Source organism: Eretmochelys imbricata, chromosome 12 (genome assembly GCF_965152235.1).
Source record: "Eretmochelys imbricata isolate rEreImb1 chromosome 12, rEreImb1.hap1, whole genome shotgun sequence".
NCBI classification, from domain to species: Eukaryota; Metazoa; Chordata; order Testudines; family Cheloniidae; genus Eretmochelys; species Eretmochelys imbricata.
In genome coordinates, this window is record NC_135583.1 from 39,365,546 (window position 1) to 39,381,914 (window position 16,369).

The following is a 16,369-nucleotide window of genomic DNA, read 5'->3' on the forward strand; positions in this document are numbered from 1 at the left end:
TGCTGATCAAATACCCTTTTATTTTGTTCTTCAATTCCCCTGGGCCCACAAGTTTAAAAACTGTCCACTTTTGGAAGAGGCATTGATTAAAAATACTTCTTAACAATACAGCTATTTCCATTTGCTACAATTATTCTCATTTTAATTTAAAGCAATAGCTCCTTCATATGAAATTTCTGTCTCTTATAAAGAAACAAGGGCAGAGCAGAGAATTAAACAAATATCACTGTCAATTCACTTACAGCATCCAGAATTCTGCATGCAGATGTGTGCAAAATCTGTGTATTCACTCGTCATAACAGCACATGCAAGTGATTAATTAGATCAATTAGACATCTAAACGGCTATTTTTGTGCACAACTACTGCAAATAAATGTGCACACGCAGACATTTTCCACACACCCTTTTGAAAAAACTGGCTCTAAATGCTGCACTTCTCAGCATTTATCACTTTGGCATGATTGTTTCCAAATCACATCACAGACCCCAGAGATATGTTATAAATTCAATATCTTAGAAATATTATAATGAACACTTAAGGCTGTTTGTAAAACCTAATCAGTTCAGTACTCTTGATATCTGTGTAATCATAACAAGGCATCATGGGATCCCCAGGTTGTTACATTTCTCTTACTGTGCCCCCATTAAGGGGCCCTGGCTGGGTGCACTGCCATTTTGCTTTACAAGCTTGTGCATCAGTTTTATTTATTTTTGCACATTCTCTAAGTTGGTTTCTCTCCCCTCCCCCCCCCCTTTTTTTTCTCCAGACAATAATACAACACTATGATGCTTAGAGAACCAGAAAGACAGGAGGGAAAATGTCAATATTATGTGCTCCTCTGGAATGTTTCAGTTGATGCAACCCACCTGGAGTTAGCAAAGTCTAAAGTTAGTAAAGGAACAGTCAGATATACTAAGGATGATGGCTTGTGGTGTCTGACTGTTCCTTTGTTTCTGATCACAGAGATCAGGAGTGTGGGAGTGTTATCTCAAGCAACTGACTTGTCAGAGTGATGAAAATCAGGGCTACATGTAACTGATCAAATACTGAGAAAGTTGATGGGCCTGTATCAGCAGGGAAAAAGAGAGTATAGAGAGTGAAAAAGCAGTTCTTCGAGACAGATGATAAGCTGGGAAAGAAAGAAAAAGGGGGAGGAAGGTAAGGAATACATGGGATAAGAGGCACCCAGATCCTACTGTGACAAGCATGGTATAAATGCTTAGAATGAGCAATAACTTAGTGTGTTTGGGCTGGAGCTCAAAGAACAAGCATTGACCCCTGTTTATATGGTGCCTTTCGTCCACAGATCTCATAGCGTTACATTCATAATGATTACATTTTAGGTTGACAGTGATTTTCAGAGCATCATAATGAAGGAATCCAACATCTTCTGATCTCCATGCCTGTTGATAGTGTAGAGTATTAAACGTGGATAGTAAAGCTCTGAGCATTTCTGGGTGACAGGCCCCAGCAGCAGTCAAGCTCAGAGAGGAGAGAGATCTGAAACGGGGGTGCCAGTTTTGTAATGATTCCTTTGGCTACACTCAGGATCCAATCCATCATCTCTGGTCATCCAGCGTATCACTCAAAATGGGCCATTTGGACCAGCCATACTGTGATGACATACATAAAATATGTTAGGACTCAACCAGAGATGCCCTGAGATCTTTGATGGATAGCAAGGAACACTCTAACCCACAAGGTAAATACGACGAAGAACAGCAGAAAAATCACGCCGACAGACGAGCAGATCTGAGAGATACTAAGAGGGCTCTGCTAGAGGGTGATAATTCCTGGTTATAATTCCTGACACCAAGGGCGCCAAGGCCAACTCCAGTGTCCCTTCTTGACAATCCTATATCTGTGGGTCTGTCCAGCCTCTGTGAAGGGGTTTAGAGGAGGTAAGTACTTTGGGGAACAGACGGATTGGGTTATTTAGGCTTGGAGGCAGGGGAAGAGCTCGTCTGGGCAAAAGGTGTAGAGCCAGGGTCGCAAAGGGTGGTATAATGGTTGGCACTGAAGCTGGTTGTCTCCGTTTATCTGGAGTTGTGGGGTTTGGTGGGGGGAGGAGTGGAAGAGCTGTGCAGCAGCGTGGGGTATCTTGATTGTTTCCTTCCTGAAGCAACTCACCGCTGCATCAAGACAAATGGGTGCTCTGGAGCGACAGAGGTGGGGTCTTCAGTGGCTCAGACAAGCTGCACAGGACTTTTCTTTGTGCAGCAGAAAGCCGCTAGCACTAGCGAGGCGCATGAGTACCAGATACAGAGCCAGGGGAAGAGCCTTCCATGTGCAATTCTGCTGGGGATCCACATTTCCTGAGAACTACACTTACAGGAATGCTGGCCCCAGGATGCTGAGTGCAGCGCTTGGACAGTTTGCACCGGGAGAAGAATTCCCCATAGAGCATAAACTGGGAACAGTGCCAAGACTAAAGATCCTGATGCAAATGCGCCTTTCTGAGCCTCCAGCTGGCTGTGCCCATATGACTGAAAAGTGACTTCCTTTGGCAGGCTGGAAGTATGACCAAATCCATATCTGAACCCAGATTTTCTGAAGTGAATGGATCATGAACTAAGCCCCGGAGGGCCATCCCTGGGTCCCAAAGGAACTCCCTGTAATACTGTAGGAAAATTTAGCACTTACATCACACTTTTCATCTTCGAAGTGCATTACAAACATTACCTAGCTCATGCTCACCACAGCTGTGTTTGCAGATTCATGCTTGAGAAATACAGGGCATTCTCCCGCCTGGAAGCTGCTGGTTAATATTGGGCTATTGAAGGGAATGTTTACAGCAGGGAGACACAGAGCCCGTTGGTGTTGTTTGTCGTGTGATAGCACGTAAGTTGCCCAACCAAGGATCAGGGACCAATGTGCTAGGTGCTGCGTACACACACTAAAAAGATAAAAGGGAAATAAAGCCATGCCTCAAAGAGCTTACAATATAAGTACAATTTTAAAAAACAGTTACTGAAAATTACTGCAGCTAGCTACAAACATTATTCCTATGTGACTAGAAAGTAAAACAAAGCAAATCTGGCATATTTTATCTGAAGGGTATGAAAGTTCTTGGCAACCTTCTTCTTGGACCTTCCCTTGAGGCCACTTTTGGCCACTTAAATGAAGAGTTATCCACGAGAACAGCCTGAGTGGGAAAGGAGCAAGTTGACTGGACAGCCATGTCATTCCTGAGGGAATGAGAGAGTTGTGATTGGCTGAAAATCTTCTCTAGTTATATCTTTTAAAAATTATATTCATTACTGAAAATTTACCCTGTATTGCAGCAACATCTCATTTGACCCATTAAGAGAAACACGGAATTAAACAAAAGCTAATTGCTATAACCCTGAGAAGTAATGCTGTAACCATGGTCCTTTCTGAAGAGTATGTGATGTTATCTTACATCACTCCCTTCCATGACGTAAACACAAGTGTCCATGTGCATTGTGAACCATGACCTCAGCTGCTTACGGCTTTCGAGCAGACCCTGCGTGTTGGAATATTAGTGCGGCCAAAAGCATTTCTTTGGATTGGACTTGGGAGGTTCCAAACACTTTCCTAGCTTCTCACAGCCTGGAGGAGCCCAATTCTGTTAAAAAAGAAAGAAAGAAACAAACATATAAAATCAGCCTTGTGGAATTAAACTGTCAAGATCTGGAAGAGGAGCTGGACAATGAGCCCTGAGCCACAACAGACACATTTACATTTTTAGTACACAAGACCACTCTGATATTCTCATTGAAAAAGGAACCTTCACACGTGACTGAAGCTAGCAGGGTCCGTCTATCTACACCTTTGGAATTTCATCCCTACAGTCCTCAGGCAAGCCCACAAATCCCTTTTCAGCAGATGGTTATGAAACTGCCTTCCACATTTTCAGTAACAGACACCTGCATTAGCCTCCCCTCTGAGATCTGCAGTCTGTTGTGGTGACCCCTCTCTCCAGTAACATGATGAGGGAACAAATCTACATGTTTGGTGAAACCCCTCAAATTGCCCCTGATCCCGAAAGAGGCTGTAATTATTAACAGTAAGGTATTTTGTAAAATTTCTTAAGGAACCAAGTGCAAGACAGCAGCCTCTGAAGGCTGAGGGTGAAAGAGAAAAGAATATTTGCATTTTAATGAGCATTTTGGGGGATTAGCCTATGAATTGATGGATTAGGAGACGCTTAGATAATGACCACGCCAAAGCATGTGAACCAAGGCTATTTGCCTCCCTTGTTTTCTCGCTTCTTGAATGATCTTGTCCCAGTGTGCAGGCGGCAGAGGATAAACATGGTCAGTGAGGAAACCCAGCAGACCCATGGGCGAGTGGGAGTGTGTGTGAGTATTTAAATGATGAAAAACAAAATGAAATGTGGGATTGCAGTAAAATGAATGAAAAGTTACGATTCCTGTTCTGTCTCCAGAAATCCTCTGCTTTCCCTCTTATGAAACAGTAGCCTTGTAAATGCTGATCTCTCTTTCCTCTCTCTCAGTACCCATACATCCATGGGAAACTCTTCTTGTCAGTTATTAAAGGTCAAGTCTGCTCTGACCTACTGTCATATAGATAAATATATATATAATTTATTTAATATAGTCATTTGCATTTGTTTAGTATCAGATTCCTTCAGGGAAAAGATTAATGCTACAAAAAACGCTGGAGCAGGTTTACATTCCACATAACTAACAGCAGATGGCAGTGACGTGCCAGCAACCTCTGCAGGCTGCGAACGGGACGGCAGAGAGATTTCATACGAGCCCGTCTCCTGAAATGAAGGGCTCCAGACAATTTAAGAACAATTAATTCTGTTTTCTAAATATGTTTCTCACTTTCAAAATACATAAGAACACGGGAAACCCACTGGAAATGTCACAGGCTAAACATTCTGCTGAAGCAATAAAGATCCAAACAAACAAAGGGAATTTTCATCCTTTTGAAAACCTGGATTACATCTGCTTTAGACTCAAAGATTTAAATCATTCAGCTTTCATAGATCCATTCTTTAAACACCATGTCCTGAGATCCCTTCATGTGCCAAGTCCCACCTCCAACAAACCTGGAGTGAGTCCAGGCATAGGGGCAGTTTCTCCAAACCAGCACATTGAGAGAGCAGCGCGACAGGGGTTCCCTGCGCACTAGTGACGGGAAGCACAAGAGAGTGGAGGATTTTGCCACATCAGTGGTGCAGAGGTGCTGAAGTTGCAGTGCCTATTCCTGTCCTGAGACTGGAGTAACAGCTACGAAGTGGTTGACCGGCTTTATTCCATAGCCAAACAGGAAAGATTCCTCTTCCCAGTCCCCCAAGGGCTCTTCAGTGCACAACCCAAGTAAATGGGCTTGGCATTAAGAACAGATATGGGGACCCACCAGTAGATACATGCAGAAATTAAGAGAACCTTTCAATCCATTTATCAAAGCAGGCAATATAATACCATTGTTGAGTGATGACAGTTATTAAAGCAAACGTGAACAAACGCAGCACAGGAGGACTGATTCAATTGCTTCCCCCTGCACAACATCCAAGAAATGAAAACCCTAGAAATTAGAGATGGTAAAAACTTACAAGGGGACACTATCTATCTCTCTACTAACGCAAGACTGTTCCCTATGTTATATACTGTAGCCGTTGGAATTTGCCCTGGAAGATTATTTCATGGTCAGGAGGATTTTTCCTGCTATTCAACCTACAACGTTTTCCGTTTTTTCAGTTTCATCCCAGTATCCTAGACACACATCTTGGACTACACTAAATACTTCTCCCTCTTTGGGGTTTACAGGCTTCAGATCTTGCACACTGCTCTGTGCCCTTCTCAATGTCCCAAATCACCAAGTTCAGAAGGAGCTCAGTAGACATCAGGGACTTTTCGACTGAAATGCCAAAGCACAGCTATCAAACATGCAGTTTCAAATACCACCTGAACAGAAAATCAGCACTCCTCTCCATTTGCTGTGTTTAAGATCACGAAGACTTTGGAAAAACAGTTGTGGGAGGGCTTGGGGAGGTGGACCCAAGATACCCAAACCCACGGAGAACTACGAGAGCCCAGGTGCCGATACCATTGCTCACAATGCAGCTGGATTTCTGTGATGTGTACAGGGGATTAGGACGGAGGCGAAGGCGCCAGAGCAGTGGATACTGTGCTATCTATAAGGAAGGAAGTCACAGAGTTTATCACAGTGTGCTGGTTGACTATCCAGGCCTAAGGCCGCTCACTTTGTACTACGGCATTCCACAGATAACCAATGGCTGTATCTTCAATGCAGTAGCCAGATAGCCCTTCGAAAGGCCTGAATGACTTTTCTTCTCTAGCCCGCCTCAGTGTTAGCTGAGACTTTTAAGCTTTACAAAATACATTATAAGACAAGGATGCTCAAATTGATTTATGTTTTAATCCCTTACCATGACGGCCTTGTCACACATGTTTAGCTGTGGCTCCCCTGGCACCATGGTCTTCTTGTGCAGCTGAACTTTGGGGAATATTTGTTCCATAACTTCCTGATACTCAGAGCTGGAAAAACTAGAACAATATGAAAAGCAACAGGAGTTATTAGTTAGACACTACCCTGGTGTCTGGTTTGATGTACGGTATGTTTAGGGGACATGAGTTTGTACAGCGCATGGGACTTAGGGCAATTGCTAAAATCCATTGGGAAACTGATGCCTGGTACGGATGCTCTGGGACGGTGCCTAGAGCACTATACGAACACTGGTAACACATTGAAATAAGTAAATGAGTAAGTTGGGTAGGATTTCCAGAAGCATTGGAGGGCGCAGGATGTTGAACTTCCATTGAATTTCAAATCGGAATTGGGGGCCTTGGTTGTTTGGAACACCCCACCCACTTTCCCTTTGCAGTACTTTGCGACTTTGTTGTGCTCCGACCCAAGGATTTTGTATTTTATTTACCAACATTGACTAATTCAGTCTCACAATCCCCCAGTGAGGTGGGCAAATATCATGAACCCCACTCTGCAAATGGGGAAACTCAAGAGAGAACTCACGGGACAGAGCCAGAGACAGAACCCAGAGTTCCCAACTCCCCAGCCCATGTTTAAACCACAAGAATGTTCTCAGCAACGTTATTGTTGCTGGCTGGCACCAACCGGTCACATTCATACACAGAACACTAGTCGAGCTTCTCCCATTGACCTTAATGGGGAGTTGGCTGCCTAAAGCCCCCATGCAAAGAACTGTGAACCTATCTCCTGTTAATCAGAATGATTACTTCAGTAGGTATTGTTTAAGTGGTTTACACTCTATTTCACTGTGGTAATACTTCAAATACTTCTAAAATGGAGGATAATACCCAATGATCTTATTTTGCCCATATTAAGAGTCACTTAAGAAACAGAGAACGGCAAATTGCTTCTGGAGATAAAAGGGAAACAATGCAACGTGGCCCTGACCCCCGGCTCTCTTTGCTAACAGCCGGAGCTGGCCACCAGCCCCACACTCCAGCTAATTTCCTTCTCTGAAAAACAATCGTATTTTGAAGCCCAGCAATGTGCCAACTGTTTCCAGTAAACCCTATAAATATCACATCTCCTCGGCAGCCTTCCAGAGAGAAGCTGAGTGTGGGGATGGGTCTGAGCTATGCTGATAGAGAACGAAAGGGAATTGGGAATGACAAGCTCAAGCAAGCTAATCTGTCTCTCTCACACCTAGCTAGCTGTATCCTGGATTAGAGAACAAATGTAGAGACTATCACCAGGTCCAGCTGTATGATTTGGTTGGACCACCAGGAGAGATTATTCTTGTGAAGTTCCCATTCCATCACACTCTATCTCCTTTTTTCTCCAATTGCAGAAGATTCTACAGTTCTATCTTACACCTGAGGCTATTCTGAAAACTGGGGGTCGACCAAACGTTTTGCCAGTCCCAAAGACCATCTCTGGCTACCACTCTTGAAAGGAGCATTCAAAGCAGCAGCCACATGGCCAGTGAGTTGAGACAGCATTGCACCCGAATGGCACAATGGCCACATTGTATCTGGAGGTTCTCTGGTCACATTCAACACACAGGACTTCCAGGATGACCATTTGTTAAAAAAAGTTATTCAGCGGAGGTTGTTAGGCCTTAAAAGCTAATCTATGTTGACATACAGGAAGAGACCACAAAGAAGAGCCGGTGCGCTGGCAGGAGACACCACAAAGGGAAGCTCACAAAGGCTGTGGATGTAGTAAGAGAGGAGATGTACAATGACTTACCCAATAAATTGGGCACTGGAGCCTATTGAAATTGGATAGTTCTTTAAAGGAGGAAATGAAACTATGCTGCAAAATTTAAAAGAGAGAACGCATCTCAAGCCTAAATGCTACTGTGATTGGCAGATCAGAAACCAAGATAGCTTGTGTACTTCACATGAAAATACATTCGAATAGCAATAGTGCTTTGTCCTTCTATTGCACCTTTCATCTATTGACCTCAAAGCGCTTTGAAAACCTTATTTGATCACACTTTGTAGTAAGGTGCCATTTATAAAAGGGTTAATAAATGGTTAATTAATTGTTAGAGTCCAACGGATCAATAGGTTGCTCAAAACCACCAGACTTTTTACTGATGTGGTTATAATGATCTAAACACACATACTACTTATGTCTGTAACACATTTAACCCCTATTCAGCATTTATTAACCTTTTATAAACGGAACTTTAAGCTTCACATCTTCTTTGTAAAATACCTAAGGGTTATATGCTTCACCCACCAAAAGTGCTTTTGGTACACAGGGTTCAAAATTAGCTGGAAAACCGAGATGTGGCCTGGCTGACAGGTAACAATATGTTGCTGTGATTTTGCTGCTTTTTGCTCCATACATGTCAAGGCGGTAGATGGTGAAACCCTCCTTTTCATCATAATCACAGCCACTGGGTTTGCCCACAGCTCTACATCTCACCAGCCATCTGTTATCCGTGTGCATGGTGCCGAATAGAATCGAGAAGGCTAGTGTCATTTACAGCATCTCCTTGCTCTAATCTGCACATGCAGGACATTGTTTGTGTGTTCCTCACTAGTTCAATTACCAGAGGAAATCTAGGCCCAACATCAGTTCCTGTGAACCCATTCCAGTTTCCTCGACTGATCTGAACAGAAACACCCCGATCCTTTTATCTACCTATCTTGGGGTATTCAAACCATCCATCACTGTAGTACCTCAACAGTTAGATCCTTTCAGTATTTGGCACAGACTGAACAATTTCCAGAAGCATGGTCTGTTTGAAGCAGCCTAGCTCAGAAAATAGTTTCACATCTGTAAAGCAAGTGCAGTCTAAAACTTCAGGGCCATATCTAGGCTGTGTTTGAAAACATATGACCTAAAAGGTATTAGTGAATACAAGCTAAGTACTATATAGACATATTCTTAAAAGTTACACTGAGCCTACACAAGTGTTTTAAAACATGCTGAATTGTGACAGCCTTACTCACCTGAAGTACTCTAAGTCTGACTTCAGTGGGACTCCTCAGGGTGTACAGGCCAGAGTACTAGTCAATGTAAGGTTCTCTCAGTCTGGCCCTAAAATGTGTTAGCTATAACATGTTTTTAAAACACAACCCCTGTTTCTCATCTAGTCCCGTTCCAAGTGTGTGGGGGTATACCGGGGCAGTGCACTGGCCATGTGACTACTGTTCACTTTAAATTGGAGTCATGCCGTGAAGTCATCATTCGCTCCTTTGTGGTTGTTATTTGAGTGCCAGTGTGGCTGGCCCAAAAAACAGAGGAAGACGGAGTCTCTGCCCCACGGAGTTCACAACTTACTCAGACCCGCAGGCTGATCTGCTCATATCTACAATATGCTGGCTGAGGATCCCACGCTCACGTGCCGTGCTTTCACAGAGCAGTATTTGGTGACTGTATTTAGTGGGTTTTCATTGCCCACAGCCTCATGGCAGAAGCATGTTTGGAGAAGGCGTTTGTAATAGGAGTGTGAGTTTGATTAGTGCGAGTTTGATTAGGGGCTTGATCCTGCATTCCCACTGAAGACAATGGGTGACTCGTAAGAGTAAGAGAGGTTCCTAGCTATGTACCTCTTACTCTTACGAGTCACCCCATTGTCTTCAATGGGAATGCAGGATCAGGCCCCAAGTGCAGAGTCTGCAGCATTTTCTATAAAAATGATATTTTCAAGCCAGGTGTTTGAATGTTACCATCTGAGTGAAGGTTCAGACCTCTCTGCCTCCAGGGCACACTGGATTTGTATTCTAGCTCAACAATCCTGCTGAAGGGAAGAGCTGGGAATAGCAGTGAAAGAAGAGAGAACGTGAGCAAGGGTTGAGCAGGTGTTGTTGAGAGGAGTTTGCTAAAAGAGATCCCCCTGTGTACATGAAGTTATTCCATGCTCAGAATGAAAGAACAGAGTGGACAAAGTCCAGGGTCATTACACTAATTGACACTTTACCTCCGGGAAGTCTCTGGAGAGCCAATCAGGGCTGGATTGCAAGCACTAGGTCCCAGACACAGGTGTGGCCTGTGCTTAGTTCATTTAGAGTAATTGTGCTTTGGCAATCTGTTCTCATCTCCTCCCTCTCCAAACAAATCCACACATAAACTGCTCTGCTGTTAACCCCCCTCTTCCATGCCCTACTGTGAAATTAACATTTGTAGGAAGGGATGGAGAGGTCTTTAATGTAGTACTTTGATTAACAGAGTATCATTTTAATCTTAGAATCCTCACAGTCCTTCACCTTCAGGTTTGCTACTAATTTTGAATTCTATTAGAAGTTATGAGACAATTTCTTTATCTTTCTCATCACACATAAACCCGTAATACACAGTATACCCAAATCAGGGAGAACATTTCTAGCTAGAAGAAAAGGAGGACTTGTGGCACCTTAGAGACTAACCAATTTATTTGAGCATAAGCTTTCGTGAGCTACAGCTGTAGCTCACGAAAGCTTATGCTCAAATAAATTGGTTAGTCTCTAAGGTGCCACAAGTCCTCCTTTTCTTTTTGCGAATACAGACTAACACGGCTGTTACTCTGAAACATTTCTAGCTAGCTTAGTTTTTGAGCTAGATCTTGGTTTTTAAATTATATCTTTTCCATGTGATTAATATACAAGCAGACTCCAATACCTCTATCCTGGGGACCATAGGATTACCTTATTATTGAGAGAAATGGTGCCAAATGGTCATACTATAACAAGTATCAGTGGGGTAGCTGTGTTAGTCTGTATCCACAAAAACAACGAGGAGTCTGGTGGCACCTTAAAGATTTCATGGGTCAAAAACCCACTTCTTCAGATGCATCTGAAGAAGTGGGTTTTTTACCCACGAAAGCTTATGCCCAATAAATCTGTTGGTCTTTCAGGTGCCACCGGACTCCTCGTGATAATATAACAAGCTTCACAGAAGTCTGACACCAAGCTATTTAATACTAGTGCTCAGATTTACAGTGTATTTTACCAGACGTATGTGAAGGTAGTGGAAGAACATAATATCTGGTTAATAAAGTGGCTTCTGTATTTTACTTCTTTCTCTACAGGAATTGGTCTAACAAAAATCCCTTTTTGTTTCTAATTATTAAATAATCACATCCAGACCCTGATGAGCTAATCTTATCTACTTCAGGTACCTTCTGGGTTTCCTACAGCGTCCACCACTGTAGTATCTAAGACTTAATCTTCTGTTATTATTCAGTCTTCCTTTGTTGCTGTTTTCCATTGTCAAGTTTATTCTCAATGTAAAATCTGTATTAGATGAGATGGAGACAACTGGTCTGGGCTCTGCTTTTCAGATGCAGCAAGTTGCACTGACTGGAAGGAGGCATAACATAAAGGGAAATGGGAAGAGGGTTAGAATAAAAAAAACAGTCCTGAGACCCATATTTTAATCATCTTTTATTCTGGTAGCTTTCGGGGGAATTTTAATACAATTGCTCTTAAATCCTTTTGGCTCTTGCTGTGCAAAATTATCACACTCCTCCTACAATGCTCCTGCTGACAACATAGAAAGCCTACAATGAGCTAGGCCTGAGTGACTGCCTCACACCTTTTCTCTCCAAGGCATTTACAAATCAACCATGTTGTCCTTGATTTTTGTCTGAGATTCTAGCTGGCTCTATGTAGAAGCAAGGCCTTCTGAATTCAGAGGCTCATCTAGGGAGCACCCTTCCTGAGTATGTCAATCAGGTTCCTCTTGGTGGCTGGCTGTCTCTAGCAATCAGCAAAAGGATTGTCCATCTGGTCCATTTAATCTCAGCCTATTTTTAACTGCTCTTCTTTTTCTGGTGTTGAGTTTGTTTGTTTTTTTTGACCATTGTTGTAGAGTAAATACAAAATTAGGGAATCAGAGTTAGCTTAAGTTTGCTTAAGGAAATAGGTGCGTTGTAAAGAAAGGCCCTGGCTGGCAAGTAAAAGGAAGGCCTTGAAAGAAACAAGTTATAAGGTAAAAGAAATGAAATAGGGAGGATGTCTGGTTCAAAAAAATAACTAATGAGATAAGGGGAAGTTTCCAAAAAGAGGGCCTCTGACCAATAGGGGTGCTGCTGATGGTTTTAAATAAAGCAAAAAAGTCTGTCTTAGAAGGAGCCAACATGGATACCAGTGTTACCTTAGAAAGGAAGACCGATGGGAACCCTGCTGCAACAAAAAAATCTGTTGGTCAGCGGGAAGGGTGGGAAGAGAGAAAGAGGAGACACCTTGGGGAAAAGGGAGATTGTAAACCTTATCTGGATTAAGACTGGAAATAAGGGCAAACTGTCTCAAACTGGTTGTTAGTGAGAGTATTAATTACCTAGGACATTGTTTGTTTGTTGAAGGGGATTTAAAAAGTTACGAACTGTGAGGGTTCTTTGTCATGCTGGAGCATGCCAGGAATAGACAGTTTTCCCTAGGTCTGGCCTGTTTATAAGTATGCTGATCACATGCTTGTGAAATACTTTTTGTTACTGTATTGGGTGTTGTAATTGCTTATTCTTTAGGCTGTTGGACATGTTTAGAGCAATTGTATAAACTACCATTTGGCCTTTGGACTTAATAAAGGAATGTGTGGTTAAATGAGTGTTTGATGGTCTCCCGTATTAGCATTAATTCCAACAATTGTGTTTTCTTGGGTCTCCGCTCTCAGTACTGGACCCATTTACACCACTTTTGTTTAAATGCTAACTTTAGAATTTAAGGTGTCCCTGAAGTGTGTGCTGGCGCCATGAAAGCTGCACACAATGATCAAATGCAGATTTAAAAGCACTATTGTTATTCAAATCTTTGCCATGGTGGTGGTGGAGAGTGGGGGAGGGAGGGAGAGAAGGCCTTGTACAAAGCGTCAGTGGCAGCTCTGGAGATGGACATCTTTTATCGATCTACAACGTGGGTGACAGCAGCCCGTGTCCATTTAGACAGGGCTACTACTCCTAAAGTCGAAATAGAGTGCAGTAAGAAATGCTGTTGCAATAACACTGGACAAAAGGAAACCATAGGGAGGGCTGGACTGTGGCAAGTGTAGGCATGTATAACTAAGCTACAGTCCCGGCTGATTCAGGGTGAAAGTCTGGAGTTAGCCCTTCCTCCCAGTGGAAAGCAGAGATAGCCCAGACATACCATCACCTTCCTTCCCATGTGGGAAAGGGAAGTAACTTTTGTACTGATTAGGTGTTACCAAGCATGGAAACACCAGATGAGCTCTAGATCTTTCAGAAGATGAGAAGGGTAGTCCCCTCCCCCACACCTCCTACATCAATTTTCTGTCTTCAGAAGAGCTCAACAAGCACATGTTAAACAGGGAACACCACAATCCTAGAAAGAAAATGTGGGGGGAAGAGGCATGGGGGGGATGTGGGAGTGTGGTTTAGCAGTTTTATCCGAGGCCTGGAAAACAAGAGATTCCTTGGTTGCAGAGTCCCCAGGATCACTGCATGACCTCAGACAAGGCACGGCCGCTTGCACCTCAGTCAAAACAGCTGTGAAACAGGGTAGAGCTAGACCCTCACTGAAAACCAGACGTTGCCTCGGAGCGGAGCGTTCCTGTATTCCACTATTCCTGGCAGTGACAGAGATCTACTCGTCTCTGAGACTCTTATCACTCCCGTAGCGTCACAGATTAGGGTGGCACTGTTCTCCACACTCTTCTGCAACGGCTGCTTGGGCTGGAGGTGTTGCACTAATGGTGTTTCTAGTGGTAGAGCCTTATTATAAGTTAGTGCCTGCCCTGTAACCTCATCTAGGTGCCATGTGGCAGTTTCCAGGGCAGAAGTAGTTTATTTCCTACCTATTATTATGAGCAGTAGTAGCAATATTAACATACTACGTAGGAGGTACCCCTCATCATGGACCTGGACCCCGTTGTGCGAGGCGCTGTACAACCTAGTTCACCAATAGAATTTGTGAGCGGTTTGCTGACTTTTCAGCCTTGTACTGTCCACTGCTTAATTATGGGCCACTTAAACAAAAATGATGGCGATTATTCACCTGATATTTCTGTATTTGTTTCAATGCTGATTTGTGAGTCTTGATTTGAGGCAGCCATTTCTTGTGGCCACTCACTTGTCTAGACATTGTCTGGACCTTTTTATTAGCTGACTTTGCCCTTTTCAGATAATTTTTCACTTGAACTTTCATTCATGAGTTTCTTTTAATATTCCTTTTTGTGAAGCGTCACTCAGCTAAGAGGGTTAATCATCAAAATATTTGCAGGTGTTTATATAAGCAGAGGTTGATTTAATGGTTCACTGCAACACAGAGGTACCAATGTCTGGATTACAGAGGGCAAAAGCCCACAGATGTACTTAGACAAGCTGTCCTCCACAGTCATATTTCTCTTCAGACCCCTCCAGGCTGTGGGATGACTTGTTTGTTGCAAGAGGTGTTGCTGGAAGAACTCCAGGCATGTGCCTGACGTGAGTGCTTCCTAGCAATCTTTCATTGTCTAACACCTGCTTGGTTGACACTAGGCTTCTGTTGTCTTGACCGAGGCATCTAACCATACTTCTCAGCAACTTTTTCATAGTTTTAATGCTTTCCTCGGCACTTCTCCTTGGGCTGCAGGTAATTTGCAGGTGCTCTCCCTCAATGCGGCCGCTGCTGTTTCCCTCTGGTTAGATGGTGAGGACCCAGCATAACTTTCCCTCTGATTGTCCCCTGGGTGAAATTATACACCGGTTTTGCTCATTCTGACGTTTCTGCCCTGACCTGTGAGGTCAGATTGGCTGCTCTTCTGTCAGATCCTATCAGTTCTGTCAGGCGCTTCTTCCTCTCTTTTCTGGCCCTATAACTAGCATTGTTAATTCTTTGATGGTTTCTAGGATTTTTCATCATGCTCTTGTAAACCCTGTTTTAAAAACATTCCTGTTGGATTCGGAAATCATTAGTAAATAGCCAATTTTGTGGATTCCAACTGTTTCCTCCATTCTAGCCAACTATATTGTCTTAAATCAGAGGTCACTACTTCTCTAGGCCCAGAGTTTTAGTGGACTCCTAGTTTGGATGAGGATTAATCACTCAGATCGGATGGCAGTACTGACTGCCATTAATGACAAGCAATGGCTTTAGCTTTCTGTGCTGGTTTGTTAAGATGTTGCACCTCTGGAGATTTATTCTGACAATTCCTTCTGCACCTTCAGAGTTTGACTCCAAACACCTTCTTTATTGCAGTTTGTATTGGGTTTATTGTATTTTATGCTGTGCTAAATTTAGTTTTATATACTGTTTGCTTGTGTTCTTAGTGAGTATTGTAAAGCATCTTAATATAGACACGTGTGAATAAAGCTGAAGTATTTTTCCCCACAATTGGTTCTGAAGGTGCTAGCAACAGATTATTTTAATCTCTCTAAAATGTTGCTTGGATGCATGATATTCTTGGAAGAACTGTTCCCTGTATGGTACTTGTGGGATGTGCAATACTCAGAGAATCAAAGAATTTAATAAAGGAAAAGACTTATTAAATCACCTAGTCCAGTCTCTAATATATTCTGTAACAAAGGCCTTCTACAGTTCCAGTGGATTTAAATTAATCTGAAGGACGAGGAATTGTGTCCTGAGAGGAGAATTAATATTGCTTGGACTTAGAGAAATGCTTCTCCCCGACGATGTCAGTGTTAATGTATAATCTTATGTTTCAAAAAATAACCCCTCAGAGCTACAAAAAACAACATAAGACATAAATTAGTGTCTGTCCCTCAGCCTTCTTAGACATGATCATTAACATCTCAGATGACAAAGACACAAAACTGGTTCATTCCTTACCACACAAAAGTGAAGAAGATGCAGGGAGTCAAGGTTCTTACTGGGACCAGTACGGACTTAAATTACCCTTTTGGCAACAGAATGCTGGTTTTCCCTCTGAGGAACATTAATGTAGGGACTCCCAATGGGCAAGCTGCCAAAGGGGATAATTAAACTAAATAAAAATACACACCAGACACACCAGTAACATCCCCATAAATGAGGA

General features: G+C 42.9%; 1 protein-coding gene across 4 annotated transcripts in view; it reads right to left on the reverse strand.

Moving 5' to 3' along the window:
* The window catches only part of GALNS (galactosamine (N-acetyl)-6-sulfatase), a 66,474-nt gene continuing 50,105 nt past the window's right edge, over positions 1-16,369 (reverse strand). For 2 of the 4 annotated variants that reach the window (XM_077830700.1, XM_077830702.1), the window contains 2 exons: positions 6,390-6,507; positions 1-3,590 (listed from right to left, as the gene is read on the reverse strand). In XM_077830700.1, coding sequence (XP_077686826.1) covers positions 3,504-3,590; positions 6,390-6,507 — 205 coding nt within the window. In that variant the 3' untranslated portion in view covers positions 1-3,503. The remainder of the gene's footprint in view (positions 3,591-6,389; positions 6,508-16,369) is intronic. The other 2 variants (XR_013347592.1, XM_077830701.1) reach the window with 2 other exon arrangements.